We start from the raw sequence: 21,258 nt of genomic DNA, 5'->3' as shown, positions 1-21,258 counted from the left end.
CAGTGCCATATAAGAACAACACAAAGCAAAATCTCCTAAAAATCGAGTTGAAGATGCAAGTGCCAATTTCTAAGAAATGCAATCTTTATATTCAAGAGAATTTTTTGAGAAATTTTGTTTACATCTTAAATATATGGGAGTATACTTAAAAAAAAAAAAAAAAAAAAAACGAAACAAAAAAACATTAAAAAAAAAAAAAACTTCAAACTTTCGAATGTTCTATTTTAACAATCCACATTTTAATAAACAATATTTTTACCTATGTACGTCATAGCAGTCATGACTAATTTTGGGGATTTTTTTTTTTTTGTATATATTTACAGGTATAATTACACATAAAAAAATTATAAAATGAATGAATAAAAAAACACATAAATGTAGTCATTGAAACTGTATAAAATTACGCATATAATTACGCAAACTAGATCATTTTGAAGAATAAATCAATACATAAATGATTTTTTTTCTTATAAAAATGTTATGCTAACTAGGGATTTCTAACTAGAATGAATGAATGAATAAATAAAAGTTGTGCTTGAACCTGTAAAACTATATAGAGTTGATATGAAAAAATAAATTTGAAACTTTTTAAGATTTTTGTCTTTGAAATGTTTACAGACATAAACCAACATATCTAGTTTTGATGATTAAAAAAAGAAGTGAATTACTTTTTATGTTTTATTTCACATTTCTACAGGTATAATTACACCTACAGTACCTAAGATATAAGCAAACTAAATAAGTAAAATAAATAAATATTGATAATAAATAAATAAATATTGAAAGGAAGAAACTGTATTAATGTTCAAGCTGTGAAATGAAAACAACTGAAACTGTAAGAAATTGCATTAAAGTTTAAAATGAATTGCATTTTAATGTATCGTTTAATATCTCATTATATTAAAGACACAACACATGGCAAATCTTCTTTTGCATTTTATTGCTTATAAATGCTCTAGTCTAATTTGGTAAAAATAAAATTCTATAATAATAACAATATTAATAATAATAATAATAATATCACAGACAGAACCTTCACAATAACTGTACATGACATATTGCACGATTAAAAGTTTTCGCAATGGTCACAATAATATGTAGGGAGTTTACAGAGGTCTGGGTTCTTCTTTTTACAGATGTGTAACACTCATTCCACTGTTATTCACATTACACAGCAAAAACCCCCAGAAGAAAACAAATGAGAGAAAGAAAAGCAGATGCCAGCTGGCAGTGGATGTGGTCTGTTCCTTCAATCTCACCAGAGAGAAACACAACACAAACATATTCATGAGGCTTCCTAGATCCAGCACTACAGAGTCAAGTGTTTCAGAAATAAAACAGAACAAAACTTTTTTATAAATAACACCAAAAACAGCCATCCAGCACATTAGAGAAACCATCCTGAGCCTCTGATGTGAAGTAAGGATGTTCAGGCCTGTACACCCTCCACGTTCAGCTCGGGATAGAGCTCTTTTAGCAGCATCTCCAACAGGATCTGAGGAGAAACAGAAAGCTTCATGCAGACTCAGTGTATAATCATCAATACATTAATCATCATTTCACCATTAGATGGCGCTTCAGTATTATCACTTAAAGTGCCCCCATCGTGGATTTTTGAAAATGACCTTTCACATAGTGTGTAACACAGCTTTAAGTGAATGAAAACATCCTGCAAAGTTTTGAAATCTGAAAGTGCACCCTTTATAAAGTTATTGTCTCTCAATTCATTGAAACGTGTTGTTTTTAAAACGAATCCCAAGCCATTTCATGATGACATTCACATGAAACATGAGCACATTACCGGCCACTTGTTGGTCTTTTTGCAGTGGTCTGAATGAAAATGCTAATTCATTCTTTGCCACTGCTTTTGAAACAGCGGAAAATATTGGTTTCCCTGGTAACACTGTACACAATGCTGCTTTATCAGGAATTACAGGCTCATGATTCAATGGAAGTGAGACCAATCCGGCCAATCACCACAGATTTGCATCATGCAAAGGAGGGGTTTGGAAAAATTAATCGTTGCACAATTAAAGGCATAGTTCACCCAAAAATGAAAATGTGATGTTTATCTGCTTACCCTGAGGGCATCCAAGATGTAGGTGACTTTGTTTCTTTGTAGAAACTCAAACTGTTGCGGTCTATCAGTCTTTATCAGGATAATGCACTTAAAGTCTGCGATCCGCCATAAAGCAAGAAGAAGAAGACGCCTAACGGCCTGGGGCTGAGAACGCGCTCAGGAGAGTTCGAACGGTTCAGACATTGTGTGAATCAGAGGAACAAACTCTATAAATACGGTTCAGTTTCTTGCACAGACTGATTGCTTTGTCTTTACACATCAATGCATCGTCACAAGCCACAGGGTTATTTTGGTTTTATGTTTTTTTTTTTTTTTATTGTATGTTTTAGCTGTGACTCCCGTCCACTTACATTATAAGAGTGATAGACTACATGGCTTGAGTTAAACATCTTGGTTTGTGTTCTACTGAAGGAACAAAGTCACCTACATCTTGGATGCCCTGGGGATAAGCAGATAAACCTAATTTTTGGGTGAACTATCCCTTTAAGGTAAAAATAAATGCATATCATAAGACAACAAAAGCGTTTTTTGACCTCGCGTGCATGTCAACCTGTTGTTGGGGACTCCCAAAACCAAAATATGAACCTTTCATAACCCATAATAGGGGCACTTTAAAACCCTTTATTTGAGCCATTTTTAACCCCTATGGATAAAATGAATGTGAAAAGCACTATCTGAAACCAAGGCTGCAAAAATAAATAAAACAGGCAGTCACTGTTCAGCTCTATATTCGGCAGATTTTAATGTGGTGGATGCAAGATGCCAGGCTACAAGATCATGGCCTTTATTACATAGTTGTTTCAAAGAAAGTTCTAATGCAGTTCAATGAAGATTACACGTTTTCTGAAAAAAATGTGCTGATGAATTAGCAAGTACATCTAATCTTCATCTTGACTTCAAATGAACAGTGAAAACAGCTGGAGTGACCTTCCATTCAGGTTCCTTCCTACCACTTTCACCTGTGACAGATGTAAATCTGTCGTGTCATGAGAGCATTTCGACAGAAAGCAGAAATGGGAACATCCGCTGACTGAAAATGAAAGCCTGAGATATAAATAAACTGGAGCAGGGTTAACGGTCAGTCCCAGAGCGCTAGGTGACTTACGTAGAGAAGATGTCTGTTGGCACTGGTCTCTTGAAGTGCATTAAAGATCCGGATGATCCCGTATCTCGCGTTCTGCTGCCCCACCAGATTCTGAAGTGCATCTAAACAACAAAAAAACAGTATTTTACTCTCATTACACAGTCTCTGCTGTCCAGCTTTCCAAAGAAAGATTGAAATCCTCATTAAAAAGCCGTTTTGATCGTGTGTTTGATCGAGTCTCTAGTGTGGGCCTGTGAGAGCTAGAGAGTGAAGCAGTATTGTCAAGCGCTCTGAGCTCAAGCAGGTGTAATTGCTCTCGCTGGAGTGTGTTTAAAGTGTCCCGCTCTAATTAAAAAGCATCATGCAGGCAGAAACAGCAATGAAGCCTTTTACATTAACAGCGTCGCAGTTTTAAAACCGGAGTGTAATTCTGATAAAACCTGAGTAGCAAACAGCCTTAGATCTTGGTGTGTAAATCTTCTTACACTGTAGGTTTCTGAAATATAATGTTTATTTTGAAATATACCCTGTTTAACCTCACCTGGGATGTTGTCTAGAAGCTTCTGCTGTGCTCTCTCCTTGGTTTCTCTGCGTTCACTCTCCGAGCGGCTTTTGTTATGAGGTGCCAGTTTCCCGTTGGGCCAAAACGTGTCACGAAATATATTAATGTAGTAAACCAACATCTGCTCACTGAAGATCCAGTTTACAGTGTCTCTGATCTGCCTGCAGAGGACAAGAGACAAAGATCAACTCAATGAGTTTCATGTAAACAAGTTTCCATTCCCTCCGCTGGTTAATGCTTACTTGTTTATAGTCCGTCCAAACGTGACCTGAACAAGTGCAATTAGTGTCTTCCGCACCCACTTAAACACTGCAGAGAGAAAAACACGCAAGAAAAGAAAGAAATTGATCGTTTTATTTAGCATTAAATTGACCAAAAGTGACAGTAAAGACATTTCTAATGATGCTGTAACGTGTCTTTTTTTCATATTTGTCCTTTTGTTTTGTTTTTCTTCAAGTATGAGCTCCATATTCTCACTCCATATGTTAACCTTAGTCCGAAGTTTTAATAAACTATTCCATTTCAAGAAATGAGATTTTTCAGACTATTATTTCATACAGTGGCGTGACTTTCTGAATGAATGTTTGATGGGTGTTGGGTGCACTCCGTCACACTGCCCTGTGGTCAGAGATCTGTCATCACTGCGGGTGACAGGGAGTGATCTGAGCAGTGTGTTGTAGTTGTACTCACTGCCCCTGAGTTCAAAGATCTCTCCGATCAGCATGAAGCAGGGCTCAGCCAGAGCGTCCCTCCTCCCGTCCGTCTCATCGCCGTAGTCTGAGAGGTCACTGTCATCCTCACCTTCATCCTGACACACACACACACACACACACACACACACACACAAACACACACACACACAGATTCATCACGTCTGATCTGACATCTTTTCTGAAATCTCTGCTGCTTTTCATAATCATTATTTAGTGGTTTGGTGTATGGTGTGAAATCAAATGAGCCTTTAAACGGATAATCATTGCGTTATACTTCACATAAATTAATGCTCTGCAAAAAAAAAAAAAAAAAAAAAAAAAAAACTAACATATGACATAAGATGACAAGACTTGTTTCCTAAAAAATTTATTAAAATCAAGTGACAAAGTATCTGTCAGTAAAACCAGTAAACCAATAAAAATGTTTTCTAATGAAGTTTTACAATTACTTTTTTTTATTATTATTATTTCAAGCATAAACTTGTTTTAAAGTATTTCATTTATTATCTTTGTCAAGTGCTTCTCAAGTAAATGTATCTTGATTTAAGTATTTTAAATATTTATACTGGAAAATAACACTTTTCACAAGAGTTATGCAAAATATTAAAGAGTTACTCATTATTTTGTCTTGTTAGATTTCCAATTTATTAAAAAAATTATAAAATAAAGAAGAGTATGCTGACAAGAACTGTTGGCCAATGGGGTAAAACATAAAATAAAAAACTGAATTCAATAAATGTGTTATTTTTAAGTAAAACTTTTTTTGTTTTTTTTATTTTTAAAACTTTTTTTGTTTTATCCTGTTTTGTTAGAATTATATATATATATATATATATATATATATATATATATATATATATATATATATATATATATATATATATATATATATATATATATATATATATATATATATATATTGGTTTTTTTTGTTTTGTTTTTTCATTATGCTGCTTTGCTATGAAAGGAAAGGGTATGTTGTAATAACCATGGTTACATATTATTTTGCTGGAAAACAACATTTTTTTTTTTTCAGATAGCATTTTTTTTTTATGAGCTGTGAAAACACAGCTCATTAAACATTTTTAATTGTATTCATTTTTTAATGCATTATACAAATATGCATTCAGCAGGTGTTTGTGTGTGTGTGTGTGTGTGTGTGTGTGTGTGTGTCTGAGACAAATTTATACCTAGAAGTGAGATAAATATGATAAAACTATTTTGAGGACATCCAAGGATTTCATCATTTGAAAAAAATGCACACACAACCCCCCCCCCAAAGATTTGATTTTATAATATTCAAAATTCCTCTGTGAAGATGATTGCTTTATAATAATCTATAAAAACAATATAAGTCTATATAATGTCCACATTTTAAAAATAAACGTGTGTGTGTGTGTGTGTGTGTGTGTGTACCTCCTGGTGTGAGAAGAAGTCTCCCGGCAGTCTCTCCAGGAAGGATGCGAGAGAGAAGGAGGATTTCTTCTGGATGTCGATGACCTTCAGGTGCTCTGGTGACGGACTGAGAAAGGCATACAGCGCCTCGCTCTGACACATGCGCTCATCTGTCAACACTTTCTACAGAGGAAACACACACATACAAACTAAAACCTCAGGAATAAATAGAAATAAAATCATAAACCTGAATCAAATGAGACCAGAAATACATACAAACACATAGAAATGCTTGACCAAGCATCCACTTAGAAATGATCAGAGGTGAGGCTCAGAGTAAACGGACACAGTGAAAAGCTTTGGTAAGCATAGCAAACATTTAAACATTTAATTACTGTAGTGCTAAATGATGACACGTCTTAAAATAGGTTTTAATAATTAAATATCCAATAAGGATGACAATTAAATAAAAGGCTGTATCAGTCGATAACAGATATGGTGCTGATATATTGTATATTTAAAAATAAAAATATATTGTAAATATATTTTCTAATGAGGTTTTCAGATTAATTTTGATTTATTTTATTTTTTTTTAATTTCAAGCATAAACTTTAAAGTTAATATATATATATATATATATATATATATATATATATATATATATATATATATATATATATATAAATATATATATATATATATATATATATATATATATATATATATATAGGAAAATGTTCTGGAAATAAGTTCCCTGCTATAAGTATGGATCAAATAGATGAAAATGAATGAATAAATTCTTTAAAAACCACAAGTCAATGATTGTTTGTTTTTTAATAGCACATTCTCAATGAGAGCAGAAAAGACTCACCTGTAAAAAAGTGTTGAGTTGGTTCTTGGATTTGTCAAGGAACTTTAGGTCGATTGATTTGAACGGCAGTTTACTGAGTGAGGGAAGCTGGACTTTCTTGAGTGACGGAAAACACTGCAAAAGAAAAACAGGCATCGGTCCACGCTTTTATGTTCTGTCATGCAAAATCTGTATCAGAGCTAATAATGTACAACAATTCATTCATTGCCTCAGCAGCTTGACAATGGCTGCAGCAGAGGGCCGTCACACTACGCCAGCACAGGATATCACACATCAGAGGTGTGGCAGCATACTGTAAAAATATCAGCTGTACCTCCGTCAACTTCCTGTGCAAAGCCTGAAACTCGCTGAGCTTCCTGGTGACGGTCCAGCGGTTGTTCTTGCAGTCGTCGTCTTCAGAAAGACTTACGGCAACAAAGTACCACGCCATCTGCTCGCCATTCTCCTCAGAGGCCTACGAGATACAATGTTAAGAGATTTAAGTTAAGATCATAGTTATTTCCACTCACTCTGATTCACGCTGTGCAGTGATTCACATACAATAAAAATAGAATTGAAATCAAATTAAATTAAAACCGAATTGAAATACAATGGAATTTAAAGTCAAAATAACAAAATAGTCAAAATAAAATGAAATTAGAATTGAAATAAAATGAATTTAGAATTGAAATAAAATGAAAATAGAATTGAAAAATCTATCGAATTGAAGTTAAATAAAATTTAATAACAAAATCAGAATTGATATAAAAATGAAAAGTAAATAGAATTTATATAAATTTGAACAAAAGTATAATGGAAATAGAATAGAATTGAAATATAATGCAAAAAGAATCCAAATATAATGAAATTAGAATTTAAATAAAATGAAAATGAAAACAGAATTGAAATAAAATCAATCAAAATAAAATTGAATTGAAGTTAAATAAAATTAAGTAAAAAATCTGAATTGAAATTAAAATGAAAAGTAAATAGAATTTATATAAATTTAAATAAAAATATAATGGAAAGGAATAGAATAGAATTAAAATAAAATGCAAAATAAATCCAAATAAAATGAAATTAGAATTGAAACAAAATGAAAACAGAAATAATAATAAAATAAAATAGAAATAAAATAAAACAAATCTGATTGATGTTTTTAACATTTTAACATTTAAATTTTCTCAATCCACAAATATCGGAGCAAAATCTTTGCGGTAAAATATTTAATTTGGCTTGAATTAAATCATTTTCCATGTAATGCATCTGATTCTGCCAAGAACTGAGATGACATGAAAACAGTAACAGGTTCAGTTCAGCTGAAATCACATGAAGCATCTGATTTAAAAAGCTGGGTGTCATGTTGCAGCCAATTACCAGATGAATCACTAATATACGAATGACTCACTCCTGAGCAGTTATATTCAACTGTGTGCTGTAACTCACCAGAGCTCCAGGAAAAGAGAGTACAAAGTATTGATGGGGCTCTCGTTTACTTATACAAAACGATGGTGTTTATTAATAATAAAAAATAAAATAAAAAACACTGGAAAAAAGTGCTTTTTTAAAAACACAGATGAACAGATTAGAATAAGTTTCCTACATTTTTCACCTCAGATTATTTTAATGTTTTCAAATTTAATTTGTGGTTGCATTCGATTTCAATACGGCATTTCAATTTTCATGTTGCATCAGTTTTGATTTCAGTTGCTCTATAGAACTATCGCATGGCTTCAAAATGATCTGGAAAATACTTCTAAGAGCACTGACACCTTTATTACTGTGACTATATTGAGACTCTCCGTGAAGTTAAACAGATGGAATGATCCAATGACTGTGTTTGTAAAAGAGTCAAACATACAGGAAATGAATCACTGCTGTTTTAAGGAAAGAATATTGTGAGAGCCGAATAAAACGCCACATGCAATCATGCAAGTGATTACAATATGCTGCTGTGACCATCACAGAACTCAATGCAACAGCTGATTGTAAGATTGTATATTTCAACTGACTGAAGTCACAATGTGTGAAAACACTGTTAATGTCATTCAGTGGTTTAAGAATTAGTTATATCTTTTAAAGTAGATGTACTCTGTGTTGTTGCTGTACTGTAATCCCTGTGATTGCAGTAAACAGCACTTTACCAAAAGTTACATCATGTCCCTTTCTGGTATGATTGTATGCATCACCAGGTTTTCCAGGATTACCAGATTTACCAGTTTAGCTTGGTCAAGATTAGATATAACTATAAGATTAGATATGAGTAGATAAAGTGTTTCTGTCACACTGGTCTCATGGTAACATTTGTGGCTATATTTTCAAGTGTTTACTGCATTTAATATATTTCCTATTTTATTTTATATTTTCTTTTTTAATAATCTTTTTACAGAAGGACAATATTTATGTTGCTTTAACTGAGTTTTCACACAGATTATGAAATTATAAAATCATCCACTTTTATTACTTGAAATAAAATTGAACCGAAATGAAATAAAATAGAAATAAAAAACGAACTTATTTCAGTTAACATTATTTTAATTTATTTATAACTGAAATAAAATCAAATAGAAATAAATCTGAACAAAAATGACATAACTATATATAAATATACACATTTATTTTTAAATAAACGTATTTTATTTTAGTTTATTGTTGAAGAACTAAAACAAAAACGGAAATAAAAATAAAAACTAAACAGACTAATGAAAATCACAGAATCTTTCACAAAATTTCAAATAAAAATGGAAAATCTAAAAATAAAAATCCCCCAAAATATTTATAATAGTATTTTAGTTCTACTAAAACATCAATGAAGCTGCATTATGTCACAGAGGTTGTAGCTTGAGCTGATGGTGTGTCCAGGCCTGACCTCTGCGGTGCTGATGACGGCTCTCCAGGTGCCCAGGTTCTCACACCAGCAGTCCGTCCGTGAGATGTGCAGCTGGAGGTCGCTGTGCTCCTTCTCCATGGTGCAGATCTCTTCCTTCAGTAATGACACAATCTACAAGAAAGGCATTTCCATGAGTTCCAGCACAGGTCTCTGACCCCGACTCGTGCTTCATCAGACGATGCCCCTGAGATCTCTGCCAGCAGCACGGTAACAAAGAGCCCCTCCGAGTACACGAGAGAAATCGATTCCTGTCTCAGCTAACGGATTCAATCAATGAATCCAGAATTTCACGAGTCGAAACCACTGCAAGTGATAAATTACATAAATACTGCTTGAAGTTATTGCTTTTTATCTTGGGGACATTACTGTTCAGAAGTATGTTTTTTTTAAAAATGTTTTTCAAAGTCTCTTATGGTCACCAAGGATGCATTTATGTATTTGAAAACAAAGTAAATATGTGAAATATTAAGATTTGGAATAACTGTTTTCTATGTGAAAAATGTGATGCAAAGTTAAATTTTTGGCATCATTATTCAGTGTCACATGATCATTCAGAGATTTCAAGAAATATCTCATATTGTTATCAATGTTGAAAACCATTGTGCTGCTTAATAGATTTCTATTTTTCTTCATACTTTTTAATCAGTTTTATTAATCCTTTCTGAGTTAGAGTATTGATTTCTTTCCAAAAAAAAAAATAAAAAAATCTTCCTGGCCCCAAACTTTGAACTGTAGTGTATCTGTAAGCAGAGTCTAGTATTGCGTAAAATAAAACTAAACTAAAAGCAATGCATTCTAAATCGAAGTAAAAACTGACTGTTCAGACATCATTTATCAGTCAGTCTACAGTTGTAATGTGTGGTTTTCAAAGGAAGTTCACACCAATATTTTGATCATGGCTGGCTTGGCAGCTTATATTCAGACCACGGCTGGTTTGACCTCAGTGACTGAACTGAGTCAGCACTACTGATAACAGGAAGAAAAAAAGTGCTTGTGAAATCCTGGTCTTTTTCACACTACTAGAAAGTATTTCACATGCAATAGTACAGACACACCAATATAATATTTGTGCACTGACACTGATAGTTCCGCTTCTTCCTGCTCCATCTTTTAACGTTCATTAAAGAGCCAGTAAGATGAAAATTCTAAGCTTCCTATCACTGTTTATAAGTCCTGTACATTAGGTTTAAATGCATCCAAGGTAAAAAAAAATTGTCATTTTGTCAAAATATCATTTTAAAATTACCTCAATTCTCAGAGATCCCCAAACGGTTAGTGGGGCAGGTCAGAGTTTAGTTTCTCCCAAGACGGTAGGCGGAGATTATTATGCAAAGTGTTCCTAGTGACGTACATAGAGATGGGCAAAAGATTTGAAATCTATAACGACTCGTTTCAGCGATTCAGAGTCGACTCCTTACTTTAGAAGCCTATAACTTTATAAATCGTGTACTTTTTGGTTTCATTTTTTGCACATTGTTTACACTGGTGGACAGCTACATCATACACTGTAATACAAGTAATTTTTGATTTCCCATCTGTGTGGCTCTTTTAAGAAAATTGAAACAATACTCTAAAACCATTATAAATAAATATTCTCTACAACATGTTTTATTAAGCAAATTAAAATTCTGAAAATAATGTGCTATTAATTTGAGACAATAAGATACAAATCGCCTGTTAAAACAGGACAAACTTCACATTGTTAAGACTACTGTTCAAAAGTTAGCACAAATTATTATAATTTTTTTTATAATTATTGCTTTTATTTAGCAGGGACGCTTTAGATTAATTCAAATTGATAATAATAATAAATATTTTTAGCAGCAAATCAGCATATTAGAATGATTTCTGAATGATCACACGACACTGAAGACTGGAGTAATGATGCTGGAAATTCAGCTTTGCATGATTAAATTTTAAAAAATAAATTTTTTATCATATTGAAATAGAAAACAGTCATTTTAAATTGTAATAATATTTCACAATATTACTGATTTTACTGTATGTTTGAAAAAAAAAATGCAGCCTTGTTGAACATAAGAGACTTATATATATATATATATATATATATATAAAATATATAATTTAAAAATCTTTAACTTTTGAACTCTAGTGTATGTGTTGTTAAATTCAAAATTTTCATCTAAAATGTGTTTTTGTAAAAAAATAAATAAATTGGGTTGAACATTCAAATCAATTAGTTGTAACCAATCACAAACATGTCCATTGATCACACGGATGCACTGGCCAATCAAAGATCTGATGCACAAAAAATGATCAGTCTGCATTTATTTATTATTATTTCAGATAAAAGGATAATATTTCACATCAATGGGGCTATAACTCTGGGTTTACCTTTTTATCAGGCCGCGGTGCGTTCTGGATGGAGCCCAGGGCTTGGCGTTTGTACTCCAGCCTCTCGTACAGCTGGTGTAGTTTGGTTGCAGCATAACTGGCCTGTTCGTTGATGCCTTTGCTGCCTTCATCCAGGGCCACGTCCCCTCCTTCCATCACCGGACCCTAAACACACAGAATTACAAGAGAAAAGTCTCTGAAAATGGCGATGGAGTGCTTGGATTCATGTTGTGTTAAACTCACGGTGTCGTCTTTCTCCTCGCTGCTGGATTGTGAGCTGCTCCTTTGCTCGTCTCGTTTAATGAGCCGCTCGTACAGGTCGCTCACCAGGAAGGATGGGTAATAGCGCTCCTTCATGGTCTCGTACACGTCTCCCTGGATCCTGAGGAACACGTCTGTGCCCTTGTTCCCCACCAGAGTCTGCTGGATCTCTTTATAAAGAGCCTTCTCCACCGGGATCTCCCGGCTCTCCACAAAGAAGTTCTGGTAGATCTCTCCCACCAGCTGCGGCACTTCATTCTGCACAGAGGAAGAATATCAGACCTCGAACCCAGGCACATTCTTGTCTTGTTTCTTAAAGGCATTCCTTTAAAAGTGACTCTCATAGGTAGGTCACATTTAATCCCCAACAAAAGAAAAATATCTAATTGTATAAGTTGCATCAATAGCATAACATTTTGCATAAATATTAATATTTATACTTATTTATAAATACACACACACATATATACATATATATATATAATGTTCTGTATTTCAATGACAGATTCACATTGAGAACCATATGGCTAACTTTAATCGTTTGGTCTGGTTTCATCCTGAACAGATGCTAACTGTTAATAAGATACGACATCAACATTAAACAGATTACAGCGAATCTGCTGTTGCACAGAAATAAACCACATGTACCTCCCAAAACATTTATCAGCTGACAGCATTCTAGAGCACCTGCATATTTTCACTAATAGCCCTGTTTTTGTACAGTATACAATATTCCAGACTCCACTCCTCAGTTGTCAACATTAATGACATCTTACATTTTTTCAGTACCACAGAACAATGAAAAAAAAAAAAAGAAAGCAATCATATCTGACACTCATGGCTAAATAGCAGCGCTGGTAATTGCTCATTTAACACAACTGGACATAATGGACTTTCAAATTTTCAGCAGTGAGCGTTTCTGTGGTCTGACGTTAATTTCTGGATAAAACTGCCAGATAAATGACCAATTAGTACACTTGCAATTGTGCTCATAGATTGGCATGCGCTACAGGAAAATCACTTTCCATTGTGACTATAGCCCTATTCAGATGCTTATCCTTTCTCATGGCGATGTAAGGTCATTTTAAGATTTATACGGGCTAGTTAGTGATTTTATTGCAGTCAGAATTCAGAAATGTCTGTTTTTTGACAAACAGGTTGTGTGGCCATTCAACTGCAGAAAAATCAGAAAAACATTTATACATTTACAAGAAAGAATCCAAAACTAATTCGGCCAAGCACTGAAGAGTAATTGTTAAATTGCAAATTGTAAATGATGTAAATATGTTTCTACTCCAGCTTTTATGATGGATTTACTTAAACATACGTTAAATACTAAAGAACAAGTTGTTATGTAAAAATATAATAAATATGTAAATATAATAAATATGTAATAGTGCATATATGAAGCAAAATGCTATTTTTTTAAACAGCTATCAAGCCTTCAGTTTATTCATGTTTATTTCACAACATTAAAGAGGGCAAAATGGTATTTAAAGTTTGAATTTGGTAATAAAATGTCCAGAATTTGAACGCTGAGACTTTGTTTCATATGAAAAGTAACAAAATATTAAGCTTATCGTGATTTATTGGAAAGGAGGAGCACTTAAAATAATGTTTTTCTCATGCATCAACTGAAAACAACATAAATCAATTCTCAGGACTGAAGAATTGATATGGGTTTAACAAAGTGAGAACAGATTAAAATGGAGAAATCGATATTTTTTGATATTGACATTCATGTGACTGACCACTTTCGTAGCGTGTTTTCAGGTTTGAGCTGTTGTATCACAGAAGTCGCTCCTCCACCATTAATAAATGACCATGCAAAGTATTCTTACAGATGTCCCCATGAGAAACAATTACTGTCTGAACAGGACTAAGGACACTCGTATGCTGACAGATCTTCAGCTCAAGGTCTTGATGTTCTGCTGAAGTGCGTGTCTGACCTTGTTGGCGCTCTTGAGCATCTCCACCAGCTCCCAGAAGCTAATCAGAGCCCTCTTTTCCACACGCTCCATGTAGACACGGAAATGCTCCCGGTACACTGCGTTTGACATGATCTCCTCAAACTGAAGTATCTGTGAGAGGACAAGAAACAAATGAAGCAGACAGTGTTATTCTTAAAAGCACTTGAAAATTTTACGCTTTTATTTTTGTTTGTTTTTTGGCATTCTTTGATGAATAAAAAGTTCCAAAGAACAGTATTTATTTGAAATATTCTATATTTAAATAAAAAAATAATAATTTATGCATTTATCAGACGCTTTTATCCAAAGCGACTTACAGTGCATTCAGGTTATCAATTTTTACATATCATGTGTACCCAGGAAATCGAACCCCCAACGCTTGATGACGCAGTGCTCTACCAATTGAGCTACAGGAACATATTTAACAAATATTTAATATTTAACAAATGTCTTAACTGACTCACTTTTGATCAATTTTAAAGAATCCTTGTTTAAGAAAAATATATTTATTTGTAAACATCAATAAATAAAATTATAGTTTACTGACACCAAATTTCATTTATAAAAAAATTATTTATTCTTTAATTAATGTATTAATTCATGTTTTATTCATTTTAGTTTTTAGTTATTTAGTAAATACAGTAAACTAAATTAAAGTTAGAAATATTGCTCTAGCCGACATCAATTTAAAATAAAATAAAATATTGTTTTTAGGTAAACTATATAGTTACCCTGGTGCTAACTGAAAAAAAAATGTTCTCGCTTATGAACATTAGTAGATGTTAATAGACTAATGCTATGACATGATGTTTACAGTCTGGGGAAGGAGCTTCGCATCAAAAGCAGCAGCTACTGTTCTGTGTTCTTCTAAACTAGCGTACGAAACCCAACATGTTCTGCAAGACTCATATCAGTGCGCTGCTCTCGACCGAATCATTCGGGACATTCAGAAACAGGCTTATCTGTGTGGGACGGGACGGCCTACTAGGGCCTAGAGCACCTGGGACAACAGCATGTCATACGACTGAATTCAGTTAGAGTAGGGGCTTCCTGTCATAACATGCTTCTACACTGATCAGAGAGATAAAAAGAGACAGAAAAACAAGATTTACTTCATTACATCAGGGCTCGCGACAATGCGAGTGTTTCACAAAACACATATGTGTGAATATGTACGTAAACTGTCTTAAAGGGGTCATATGATGTGATTTCAATGTTTCCTTTCTCTTTGGAGTGTTACAAGCCCTTGGTACATAAAGAAGATCTGTAAAGTTGTAAAGACTAAAGTCCCAAATCCAAAGAGATATTCTTTATCAAAGTTAAGACTCTGCCCCGCCCCCCGTAAAACGGATCATTCAAACACACCCCACGTGTCTACATCACTAAGTGGGAAGATTTGCATAATGCTGAGTTTTGTGCATAGCGCGCACGTGTGTGTGTGTGTGTGTGTGTGTGTGTGTGTGTGAGTGAGAGAGAGAGAGGGTCACACAGTGGAGTCAGGTGTCTTAACCGTCCGTGTCTTGTGTACTGCAAACACATCCGAGCTTCATTACTGTGTCTGTCACGTGACTCTGTTCCCCTTTCAGGCTTGAACTGATGGTAATACTAAGAACATTATTAACTGTCTTTATATTTATTTTGAAAGATGAAGCTCATGATTATGGCAAGGGCCATTACATTTCTGACACTGGGTCAGTTGGCCAATCAGAGCAGACTGTGCTTGTCGGAAGGAGGGACTTTTTAGAAAATGATGCATTTGAGAGAGGCAGGGCTTAGAGGGAAAAAAAGCATCATATGACCCCTTCAAATAAAATGGCATAAAACAACATCTAAATTGATTATTTTAAGAGTTCTTAAATCACATCCTCTCATTTCATTATTTCAGCTACAGGATGCAGAAAATAATTCAATAATTTTGATATCATATTGGCTTAGATATGGTGTTTCTATGACTGTATAATATCTTCCTGTACCCGTTGGCTCTGTGGACCGTCCCCTTCATCCTGGGCTCCGTCCTCCTGCTGCTCATAGTTAGGACCCCCGAGGAGCCGGATCCGCTTCTCACACTGCTTCTTTGCCACTGTGAGCTGGTTAATGTAACGCTTCATGTTTCTGGCACGTAACAGGTCGGCTTTCAGTGCCGCGGCCTCTTTCCCTTTACTGTCTGCAGAAAGAGAGAGAGAGAGAGAGAGAGAGAGAGAGAGAGAGAGAGAGAGAAGGAATTCAGATGTGCAATCTCACGGGAATCAGCTGTGTTTGATAACTGAGAGAAACTAGCTCTGATGACTGGAGATGATATGATAGTAATGGCTCAAGGTGTGTTTCATTTCCTTCTTCTGTGTTCTCTTTCACACAGAGATCCTTAGAGACATAAAAAAAAACTTAAATATGTTTTGACACACTGCTCAACTTGTTTAAACGTGCACTCATTCCTGATTTCCAAAATACTTTAATGTTCCAAAAAAAGAACAAACAAATAAATCAATAAAATAAATAAAACACATTAAAACATTGCATGAAAGTGTAGGAAAAACTAATTAAAAATTTATAGAAAATAAAAAAACATTAGATTACAAATTAACAAACAAATTAATTACCAAATAACTAATAAAAAAAGTGTACATTAAACATTTAAAATAAAAACGTTGTATTTATAATCATTTAATTCTAATGTTAAAAAAACTTCTAATGTTCTAATGTTCTAATCTAATGTTAAAAACATTAGAACAGCTTAATTATGGCAAAAACTGCCTTTTTAATTATTAATTTTAGAGTAAAAAAAAGTCAAGGTCTAAATGTATTTAATTTTATATTATATGAGTCCAATAATTACATTTTTATGTTTATTTAATGTTTATTGTTAAATCAGTGTTTCAAATCATTCCCGTATTTCTCACATTTTTAAAACAGGGTTGCAAATCTTGCAAATCCTATTTGCCAAATGCTTTCCTTGAACCAAATGCCAATGGTCATAACGTGATATGCAACCATTGCACTTTTCGCTGAATTTTAAAGCAAACAATATAAATATTTATTTTACAGTTTTACAATAATAAAACTAATTTAGTACAAATAATAATGTACAACACAAATGACACCACTTAATAATTCCCTATTATATACATGCAGTTTATTAGTACTACTAGGTACTTCTCACAGACAGGGAAAAGTTGTTGACTTGTCCATGGGCTCCGGTGAAGTGGCTGCCTGTGGCATTCACAGAGCTCACAATGAGTCTGGAAATATGAGCAATCACTGCCAACCAGCGTCCCTCGCACAGCACGCTCCGTCTGCCGCTGGAAACCAGGGACGAGGGGAGACTTTTACACAAGCGTTCCCTGCTCACCTTCCTTTACCATTCAGTGTCATTGTGCTGGACCAGCGGGAAGATTTATAGATTTGCCCATTACAGGGCAACAGGAGACGGAAAACATGATGAGAAATAAACAGCCCCTTCCTGACTCTCTGCAAGAACTAATATAACATAAATGCTTCACACCGTGATCCACTGAAATTAAGGCACAATTAATTAACTTTATCTGTAATCAAAGATCTTCAGCAGTAAAGAAAGCCTCCTCATTCATATCCAGATACATATTGTTAGTCATATACTGTATTTGTGAACTCTTGTTCTGATTGGCTGTTCTATTGATGTGGTTTAACTGATTTTAAAAATGGTATTAGAGTTGATGTTATACTTAAAGCAATAAAATACCAAAAATGTCAGAGTCTGAAGAATGTAAGAAAACCTATGCATACTACAAAAAACCATTTCATTGTTTTTAAATACAGCCTGTCCCACCTCAAATAAATAAAATGTATTTAATTTATAATTTTACCCTTTAGTAAACGCAATTGAACATTCCATCAAATTGTAAGGAATAAGATAAATAAATATAAATGGCTAAATAAAATAAACACTAACACAGCAAACACAATGGAACATTCCATTCAATAAAATAAAACAAAATAAAATAAAATTCTCCTTAGTGAACACAATGGAGCATTCCATAAGATAAAGAAAATAAATAAACAAATAAACAAACTACTTCCCTAGTAAACACAATGGAAAATTCCATAAATGAAATAAAATAAAAACTTCTTCCTAACTAAACACAATGGACCATTCCACAACATCGTAGGGAAAAATAAAGAAAAATAAATTAAATGAATAAAAAAATGAATTAATTAATTAATTAAACAAACTAATACAAAAAATAAATAAATAAGTAGTTTATCAATACCTTTAAATTAAAATTTGGTGGGAAACTAGCTAACACCTAAAGAGACTAAAACTGAAAGTCGGTTGCCCATTCTGGAGAATAAACAAAACAAACTTTTAATTACTAAATAATTACTTTGTTTCCTGACATGGATAAACAAACATTAACAGTTAAAGCACCACCTTTCACTGTTCTTTTATTAAAAATAGAACCTTAAATTTACTTATTTCGTAGAAAAGTGGCAAAAATGAATCATTTAGAAGAAACGACCGAATACCAAAACACATTTAAAGTGATTGGAGAGTATGATTTCTGTAAGTATCAGCTGATGTGTCATCACTGGCTACTACAGCCCACCCGCACCAGCTTCAGCGTAATTACCCGTCTGCCAATCACAGAGCGGCACGCGGCTAGACACTGAGACTACAGAAGCTCTTTCCAGGAAGAGCAGAACAGCTTCATAATAGCTCATGAAAGAGCAGAGCAAATAAGGCGGCTTGCAGCATCTGTTGTCATGTCAAGATAACATTTTCAGTTTGGTGTAATAACCTGGCTCGACTGCTGGCTGATTTTTTTCTCTTAGGCTATCCATCACAAAGCTCTTCTGACAATTACACTCCATTACAGGACATTACAAAACATCAAAATGAAAAAGAAGTGCACAAATCGAGTTTCCTGAAAACACGATCATTCGAGCCAAATGAAGAAAAAAATGTGAAGAAGCAGCAGCTCAGAGTTTGTATTCCTAAGTAAGGAAATATGATTGGCAGATGTGTTCGAAGGTCATCCTACCTTTCTGTCTCTTCAGCTGTGGGATGCTGCTGATGGTGGTCGCCTGAATGATCTCCACTACTATCTGATACCTGCAGAAAGACAAAATATGACAGCAGAGTGACTTAATGAAGTACAGCATATGGACATAAACAAGACGTTACATTACAAGAAAATCTGAGTGTCGTTTAAACATGAAAAAAAAAAAACGTTGAAAATGGTTGTTAGAGCATTGCTATATTGCTAAAATGTGCTCAAAGGCTTCTTGCATGTGGCTATGCAATTTTAAATATTATTATTAGTAGTTTTAAATACATATTTTAAATACATAAATAAATGTTTGTTTTCCAATACCATCAACTGAACATTTGAAGAGACAACCTAAAGATATTAAAATTGTGAGCGAACTGCTCATCACAGTCACTTTGTTCTTAAGTGTTTATTTTTTGGTTGGTTGGTTCAATTCAAAAATAACATGAGCAATAATAATTCAACATTAACCGTAAGTGTGAGCGAAAGTGATGTTCGACTGGTAAAACCGGAATTTGTTTTCATATGGTGACACCATAAAACTGTACACTAAACATAGAAAAAAATTATGTAAGCTTTTTATATTTGTAGCGTCTTGACCAATCCGACACAATTTTTTGTTATCTTTAACAAATACTCTGTAACACCCCTCAATCAACAAGCCGACTATGAGAGTCTATGGACCCTTCTCAGTCTCTCAATTCATTTACCCATAGGAAAGACACACAATGCCATAAAAATGGACTCTCATTCACAGTCTTTGAGCTTCCTATCCCATATCCTCAGGTCATTGTGTATATTATCACTGTTCTTTTATATTGTCTTTTGTATTGTATACTGTTTTATGCATGTTAGAACCACTCGTTCACGTAACCTTACCTATATCATATTTGGTCACTATGAATTCATCTACGGATTAACTAATTGAGTGTTTATATTATATGTTTATATAGTGTTCCTGTAGCTCAATTGGTAGAGCATTAGCATGAATTCACTGTAAGTCGCTTTGGATAAAAGCGTCTGCTAAATGCAAATGCAAATGACTATGTTTGGAGACAAAGAGTCATAAACTTTCCCTCCAGAAGTGGAAGTCACCATTTGCTCTTTGACCCCCGAGAGGTGTGGCCTCCACAAAACTTAAAAGACCTCACTTCAGAGACCCGCCTCGCTTTTAGTCTCTTTACTCATCTCTCATCACCCTCGCATCTTCTGGTAGCTAAGTCTGGCAGGCCTCAACACGGCTCAGTTTGGGGTTCTTTTAGATCCTAAGAAGATGGGGATGCTGAGCTAGAACTCTTCTGGACCCCCTAAGTTTGGTGCCAGGCTGTGGCCTCATCTTTCCATTCACCAAGGATTTCAGTTGATGTCTCTCGAGCTCCACGCTCTTCTCTTTTCAACTTCCAACTGGGTAGAAACCCCCAATCACCACCGAATCAGAACATTCTCTTCAAACCCGGAAGAAAGTGATCGCAAGTCCAAACCTTGAAACCATCAAGACTTTCATCCGAGACTGCATCCGAACACTCGTCAATGACCAAAGCAATGCAAGTAACATAGATTTAACTAAACAAAGCAGAGGTTCAGTATAAGCTATTGACCCCATTCTAAACGACGCTGATGGTTTCACTCAGGTGGTTAATGGACTGTTTTCATAGCTTCATTCTCTGTTTTTTTCTGATGGTTTCATCCATCAGGTCTCATTTCCCCTTTGCAGATGTATGAGTGATTCTATGTTTGTTTGTTTAGATTACTTACGTGTGTTAGCGGTTAGTTAATAACACTTTTGTTCACAAATTACATGAGCTTCTGGTTCAGCTTCTGAATAATGTCCCTTTACGAGTCAACCACTCCTTCCTAAAACAGCTCGTTCTAACACACCCCCATGTCTAAGTCACAATGTGGGAAGATTTGTATAATACTGCCCAAATGTTCATGCAAAGAAAGAAAGCGTAACTTTTATTCTTGCCGTTGCCGCCACCTCCATTTTGTGGATAGACTGTGTGTTTCATTGTGAAAGCGAAACTACTTAGTTTGGCCTTCCAAAAGGTTAAGTTGTTTAATTTTTCGGGAACAG

At 34.3% G+C, this 21,258-nt stretch overlaps 1 protein-coding gene across 1 annotated transcript; it reads right to left on the bottom strand.

Moving 5' to 3' along the window:
- Positions 1–923: 923 nt before the first annotated feature.
- On the bottom strand, positions 924–19,246 carry LOC113092890 (sorting nexin-25-like; the record flags this gene model as incomplete). Its single annotated transcript, XM_026258664.1, has 14 exons — positions 924–1,495; positions 3,186–3,286; positions 3,706–3,887; positions 3,969–4,035; positions 4,417–4,534; positions 5,856–6,017; positions 6,706–6,819; positions 7,019–7,159; positions 9,554–9,685; positions 11,930–12,094; positions 12,173–12,448; positions 14,140–14,271; positions 16,134–16,324; positions 19,176–19,246. Coding segments are annotated over 14 exons (1,918 nt in total), but the record flags the coding sequence as incomplete, so codon positions are not given.
- Positions 19,247–21,258: the final 2,012 nt, after the last annotated feature.

The sequence above is a fragment of the Carassius auratus genome, unplaced genomic scaffold (genome assembly GCF_003368295.1).
Source record: "Carassius auratus strain Wakin unplaced genomic scaffold, ASM336829v1 scaf_tig00214734, whole genome shotgun sequence".
Classification (NCBI taxonomy): domain Eukaryota; kingdom Metazoa; phylum Chordata; class Actinopteri; order Cypriniformes; family Cyprinidae; genus Carassius; species Carassius auratus.
The sequence above is the reverse complement of the archived record's forward strand: the minus strand, read 5'-3'. Positions and strand labels throughout refer to the sequence as shown.